Source organism: Epinephelus moara, chromosome 24 (assembly GCF_006386435.1).
Source record: "Epinephelus moara isolate mb chromosome 24, YSFRI_EMoa_1.0, whole genome shotgun sequence".
Classification (NCBI taxonomy): domain Eukaryota; kingdom Metazoa; phylum Chordata; class Actinopteri; order Perciformes; family Serranidae; genus Epinephelus; species Epinephelus moara.
The window spans coordinates 27,538,209-27,545,201 of NC_065529.1; the positions used below are offsets into that span (position 1 = coordinate 27,538,209).

Genomic DNA, 6,993 nt, shown 5'->3' on the forward strand with positions numbered 1-6,993 from the left:
TTTTAAAGACAAACTGTACAAGTAATTGGTATTTATTGCTCCCACTTTATTCACAATATAAGTGCATAATAATTACACACTGTACATACAGTTTTTATAATACAACCCATGATTTTTCCTAGAAATGTCTGTTAGCAGCATTTAATTGGAGCTATTAGGTGGTTGAGGCCACTCAGGTCAACATGGCTACATCCCAGAAAAGAGTCTGTTAACTGAACCACAGTTAGCCTGAGTAGCTTTGTACCTGAGCACATGACTGTTTGGCATTAGTCTATGTGCTGCTGAAGCTGTGGCGGCAAGTCCTCCAGGGAGCTTAGCCGATGCTCTCGAGGAACGTCGGATTGGTCGTGCTTGTTGTGTCTGTCTAACAGGAACCCGTGGATGCCCACAGAGCGAGAGGCGAGGTAATCTTTCACATAGTGGTCCCCGATATGAGCTACGCTGGCAGCTGGTACTCCACATTTCTGCAGTGCCTGATCAAAGATGGCTGCATTCGGCTTCGCTACACCTGCTTCCTCTGATGTTATCAAAAAGCTGAAGTGAGACAGCAGGTCACAAACACGCAAAATCTCTTCTAGGCGCTTATCAAAGTTTGATACCACAGCCAGCTTCAGTCCTAGAGAAGAGCAACTCTCCAGAGCCTTTTTTGAGTCTGGAAATACCTGAAACAAAGCAACAATATACAACTGTAAGTTGACATTTTCTGTGCTGCTTATTAATCATTCAATGTGTATGCCACATGTGTCATCTGTCATTTACCTCCCAGTTCTCTGCATTACAGAAGTTATGATAAAGGTTGTGAGCAATTGTATCGAGCAAGGCTGGGTCTTGTACCCTGCACTGGGAGAAAGTGTCCCGCACCACCCCCATCCACCAGGACCGTCCATCCAGGCCCTGACTGATGCCATAGTTTGGGTATCTGCTGGAATAGTGTCGATATGCCTGGCCGAAAGCATTTTCCACCTCCACAGGACTGAGGTTCAAGCCTGCGCGTTCAGCCTCCTTGCAGTACTGCTGTCCCACAGATGCGCGCACCTTCAGCAGGGTGTCTTTCACATCCCATAGCACCCAGCGCAGAGTAGCTCGCATTACACCTACAGACCATCAGACATGAGACAGATTAATGTCTAAGCAAAACCTGAGAAAAAAAATGTTAAGTAAATGTTTCCTCACCAGAGTGCTTATATGGAATCAGATAAAAGACTGTTTAAAACCGCTGAGTCGTCACTTTAAAGTATACACCGGTCAGCCACAACATTAATGACAGGTGAAGTTAATAAATTTGATCATCTTGGTGCAATGCAATGCTCTGCTGGGAAAAATCCTGGCATGTCATCTGACACAAACCACCTACACAGGCACCTTTGTTGCACATCAAGTGAACCTCCTTATGGCAACAACACTCCCCAACAGCAATAGCCCCCAACTGTATTATTTACACCTGTGCTTTTCCTGCTGTGACGTGTGTCTTTGACCCCTACCGGCCCCCAAAAGACAAAATGTCCTACTTCTGTGTTGTTAACATATTGTGGTATACATGTTATTCAGGGTAACTGACGTGTCTGTGAACCAGACAACCCCGTTATGTGCTAATCTGATGTTACTGTTCATCCCTGCTGACGCTCGTTACTACACACACGTTGGGGAATCACGTCACTTAACTACACGGTGTCGTCACTGTCGTCCTGGTTACAGGTTCTGAGCGGTGTAACGTTAGAACCACATATCCTGACATTTACCTGACTATGTAACGTTAATGTCCTTGTAAATTAATCATTACTACTAGCTAACACTACGCTCGCTGCTTTGTATATTTGTCACCATTTTTTATACATGGGGTTACGTTAGAAACCTACTTCAGCAAACACACCACAAAAGCGGTGACTGTTAACACGTACCGTGGTCAAATCTTCACAACTGTCAACGGCTGTTGTTATACAGGTTAGCTAACGTCACAGCTACAGTTAGCCGCCTGTCTTCTTCTTCGCTGCTTTTTAAGGCAGCTATTGCCATCTTCTGGAGTTTTAGCTCCTTCGTCGTCCATTACTCTGTTTAATCTTCCAAACCACCCTTCCCAGAATTAGTCAACTATTTTCTGACTCTCCAGTTTCCAACCACTCATACTGCTGCTTATTTTTATGCTGGTGTTTTGCTTTACATACGGCTTGTTGTGCAGTAGTAGAACTTCCTGTTGTACATCCAGTCCAGCAGGCGGCAGGATGTTCAGGAAGTAGCTACTAAGCTTACATTTATCAGACAGTACGCATGCGCGGAAGTTACCATGCAGTAAAGTCAAGTAGAGCGACTCATGTTTTAGACAACAAACGACCGTTACCCGTGAAAAAGTCTCAAGAGATGTAACCCAGTATATTTTTAAAAGAGATCGGGATGACCCTAAGTTACTAACACAATGGCAACTCCAGCTATTCGGATGTTTCGGAGGTTAGAGGGTCTGTTCTGTGTGTACAAACCCTCTGGTGTACACTGGAAACTCGTGAGGGACACCATTGAGACAAATCTTCTGAAAGGTGAGGACAACATCTGATGGTCCATCAAATACACGTGCAATTTTAATTTTTCCATGTCTGCTGTGACCGTAAACCTTGATACAGCTCATGTGCAGATCAGCATTTAACAAGTTACTCAGCATTGTCTTTAACCTTGACTTCCATATAAATCTCTGTATCCTGCTAACTCCTGTATGTGTCCTCTTATAGGTGTAAATGCTACACCGTCCCAGCCACTTCTTCAGGAGGTCCGCTTCTTGGCACAGCCAGTCAGTGAGACTGAAGGACCCAAGGGACTCACACTGTGTGCAACCTCTGTGCCAGTACTGTCCAAACACCCTCTGGGTAAGTGTGTCCACCTCACTGCTTCATCTCCTGCGTCACCTGTTTAATGTTCATACACATCATCACACGAGTCTCATCATGCTCTAAAGATTAACTCAAATCATTAATATTTGTTACAACAGCGCTCCCAAAATCACTGCTAGTATGAGCCATTTGTAGTTTACTTCCATAAGTAATGTGACTTAAACTTTATAACAAGTAATGACTTGGTTAAAATGATTTTTTTTGCTTTTGAGCCACTGTACAGCTGTTACCAACAGGACATTAATATATTTATGGGACGAATAATATTATTAACAACATGAGCTGCAGGTTTCTTCTCACACTCTCCTCATTAGTTTCTGTTGAGAAAATGAAATAGAAGTTTTAACTTTGCCCCTATCTGCAATCTTGTTTTTTTTTTATTGCTGCTAATTATGTAGATTCACAGACCACTCTCATGGTAACATTGTGATTGTAATGTTATTAGTTGCACCTGTTGACATGTCAAAATGGCCTTAGATAAAGTCTGGCCTGATGGCTCATCAGTGACTTCAGAGGTGAAGGACGATATTCAGTGGAATGATGTTAGAATGAGTTGTTATTTCTGTGCCCATTGACTGTATATATAATCTTCTGTGTGTTTTAGTGACTGGACCTGAATTCCAGCACATTAGAGTTGGAGTAGGACATCGCCTGGATGCGTTCTCCTCTGGTGTTCTCGGTATGATTTTAGAGTTCATCCCATGAGAAAATGTGTTTCAGACTGTATTTAATATATTAAGTCTGTCATAATATTCAAACCTTTTTTTTTAACTTCAGTTCTCGCTGTCGGGAATGGAAACAGAGCCTTGAATGATTTCTACAGAACACGAGTCACGAGGGTAACTCATCATTTCTGCTGGTTTTACATCAGATCATTAAAGATAAAATAAACACAGGTTTAATGCTGTTTGATGTGTTTCAGGATTACACAGTGGAGGGTGAATTTGGGACTGCAACAAATGATTTCTCTCACACAGGCAAAGTTGTGGAAAGATCCACGTACGGTAGGATACCTTAACTTTTACTGTATGTTTTAATCAGTTTATTCAGTCATTGCCTTTCACATTACATGTATCCATCTAGCATACTAGTATTTGCATCTGTGCATTTGTACCATCTCCACCTTTCAATGGAGCAAACATTATGTATTAAAGTGTGTAGGATTTAGCGGCATCTACAGGCATTTGAGTTGGTTGCAAGCTGCAATTTACCAAAAGCACCGCTACCTGAGTGGTTAGAGTGCATGCCACAAAACCGCAAGGTCCTGGGTTCGATTCAAGCCTCGGGACCTTTGTTGCATGTCGTACACCTCCCTCTCAAATAAGGCCCCAGAAATAAGCTAAAAAAATCCACAACCTCAATGTTAGATGCCACTAAATTTTACACATTAGACTAATCACTGTCTAAACAAAACTTAAAGTCACTGCGTTAGTTATTGTGTCTTTGACTCTATGTGAACTTAAAATATTGTTGTTAATATTGTTATAATGCGTTCGACAGGTCACATCACGCAGGACAAACTGGAGAAAGTCTTGGCGATTCTGCAGGGAGCCAATCAAAAGGCCTTGTTAATGTAACTACACTTAATATTCATTACATTTCTTTAATGTAATATTTGAATATATTTTTTGCTCTCAAGTTCCAACTTATTAGACTGTTTTTTTCTATGCTTTTTATTTTTAAATAAAACCCCCCACAAATGATCAGCCCACAACGTGCCTTCAGCAGGGCCACAGTAAAGTGTTAAATCATTACTTGTATATGCATGTGAATCACATTTTTTTTCTCTATACTTCACAGGTATTCCAACGTAGACATGCGCTCTCAGGAGGCCTATGAGATGGCTGTGCAGGGGTTACTGGGTCCAGACGGGAAATCACAGCCTATTTTGACAGGCCTGCGCTGCGTTCGCTTCCAGCCACCCAACTTCACTTTGGGTAAATCATTTTCTATTGAACACACAGGAAAACTCATGTCACTATTCTACAGTGTTGGGTGGTTACTGTAATCACATTACATTTGTCTGTAATGCAGTAATGTAAATTGTTACTAATCTAAATTCAGTAATCACATTACAGTTACCAGTCAAACAGCTATGATGTTACTTGTGTCACATAAGTTCTTCAGTTATCTGCAACATGAGCAGATAGAAAAAAATGATCAAACCTGCCATACTCAAACTTGTCTTTATTATCAGGATACTCACAGGTGTTATGTTCTCTGCTCTTCCAGAGGTGCAGTGTCTAAATGAAACTCAGAAATATTTGCGCAAAGTTGTGCATGAGATCGGACTTGAGCTGCGCAGCACAGCGGCATGCAAGGGAGTGAGGCGGACCCGAGACGGCTCCTTCACCCTGCAGGATGCCCTCACCCATCACCACTGGACTGCTCCTGATGTTATGCAGGCCATCAGACAGTACCACTCCAATAAGAAAACTAAAAAGTACTCCTACACGCAGATCAAAGACTCAGCATCACAACCACCAGAGGAAAGTGCAGCGACAACAAATGAAACCAGTGACGAAACGGCAGTTGGTAGGATTTAATAACTTGTCGCTGTGAGCAGATGTTGAAACAAGTGTTTCTATGAGCCTGAACGTCAGTTGGAAAAGATGTGAGAGACCCGAGGTTCTGGTTCCTGAAGGAGAAATGATCAGAGTGGACAAGCTTCTTTACATTATGCTTCTGTTTTATAGGGAAACTTCTCTCCATCTACATAGAGACCTGCTGAATCTCATATATGAATGTTTCAATGTTTTCGCCTTTGTTAAATGTTGTGTAGGTGATATTAACTTATTCCCCAAATCTTAATATTTTTCATGAAATAAAAAAAGAATTTGAACATTTTGTTGTACGTTAATGTCAATAGACAAGATATTTAAAGGCGCTGTATGTAAGAATGTGGCCAAAACGGTTACTGCACTCAAATTCAAAATACTGCCGCGAGTTGTGTCCGCCCCCCCTCCCCTACAGATTGGAGGTTGCTGGACAGCGGCACGCTGGAGACTGATTTGTTTGCCCACAGACGGCTGCCGTGGCAGGGCCGCGTCGCTGCGTCCTTGATCTTTGGTTTGTGCTGACAGAGCTAACATTGTTAACCAGGGGAACCAGAGGGTGGGTGCTTTGCTTAAATAATGACACCGTCACGATATTGGTGGTAACCTCCATATGAGCGCAGTGTAGAGCAAGGGCGATGAGCCAGTGGGAAAAATTCACAGGACTTCATGCATGCATGGCTGGACAACATTGGACCAGAGTTACTATCATTTTGCATGTTCAGCAGTATTTATTTTTTATTTTTTTTGTTTTCAGTTCAGTTTATTTTAAGTCAGTTTCCAGAGTGGATTTGCTTGTTTCATTTTAGTTTTAATTGTTTAAAAATATTTAGTTTTAGTTTCGTTCTTTATTAGTTTCAGTCTTGGTTTTATTTACTTATTTATTTAATTATAATATGGGGATATTTGGGAGTGAGGTTTTAAAACTTCAGAATAGGTATTACAATACAAACACTTTGTGAAGGCAACTGACTCATGTCTTGTAGACATCCCAGTCTGAATGAACATACACACCAATGACTTCTCATGCTTGACCATACCAACTACTAAGACTAAAACTAAAGATATGTTCTGTATATTTCTTTTATTTTAACTCGTTTATTAAGCACACAATATTGTTTTTGTTTTATTTTTATTTCAGTTAACTAAAATGTGTTTTCAAATCTCATTTTAGACTTTAGTTTAGTGTCAGTTATATAGTTTATTTGGAATCATTCAGTTAACTGTAATAACCTTGCATCAGACAGCAGTAGCATGATTTCATTCTCTGCTCAGGATGCCATCACTCCAGTGTATCTTTAAATAGATTTATGTTCTGAATACTATATGGAGCTGCATTAGCACAAAGTGGTTTGTGTCATCGGCTTTTGTATGATGAGCAACAGTCTTGAAGGTCTGCAGACGACATGATGCTCCTACTTTATCAGCACAAATACTCCCCCAAGTGGAGAAAATGCTGAAGTTGATTTTGTCTCAGTTGCTTTGGTGGGTATGTTTACACCATTGGTCATATCCTGTTAACCTGTGTAACAACGTAATGATCTGTATCAGTAAAATCAACA

The 6,993-nt window shown here is 41.1% G+C and overlaps 2 protein-coding genes across 3 annotated transcripts; one reads left to right on the top strand and one right to left on the bottom strand.

Moving 5' to 3' along the window:
* Nucleotides 1-25: 25 nt before the first annotated feature.
* hdhd3 (haloacid dehalogenase-like hydrolase domain containing 3) lies at nt 26-2,040 on the bottom strand. 2 transcript variants are annotated; one of them, XM_050038473.1, is made up of 3 exons: nt 1,899-2,040; nt 760-1,094; nt 26-662 (listed from the first exon to the last, which is right to left on the bottom strand). In XM_050038473.1, exons 2-3 carry the CDS (start codon nt 1,087-1,089, stop codon nt 267-269), a joined length of 726 nt encoding a protein of 241 aa, XP_049894430.1. In that variant the 5' UTR covers nt 1,090-1,094; nt 1,899-2,040; the 3' UTR covers nt 26-266. The 2 variants fall into 2 exon arrangements, with proteins under 2 accessions (XP_049894430.1, XP_049894429.1); XM_050038472.1 differs by lacking the exon at nt 1,899-2,040 and adding an exon at nt 1,174-1,428.
* Nucleotides 2,041-2,258: 218 nt separating this feature from the next.
* Nucleotides 2,259-5,716, top strand: trub2 (TruB pseudouridine (psi) synthase family member 2). The gene is made up of 8 exons (XM_050038471.1): nt 2,259-2,528; nt 2,718-2,852; nt 3,481-3,555; nt 3,654-3,715; nt 3,799-3,880; nt 4,377-4,449; nt 4,677-4,813; nt 5,109-5,716. The coding sequence occupies exons 1-8, from the start codon at nt 2,411-2,413 to the stop codon at nt 5,420-5,422; spliced, it is 996 nt and encodes a 331-aa protein (XP_049894428.1). The 5' UTR covers nt 2,259-2,410; the 3' UTR covers nt 5,423-5,716.
* The last annotated feature ends 1,277 nt before the right edge of the window (nt 5,717-6,993 follow it).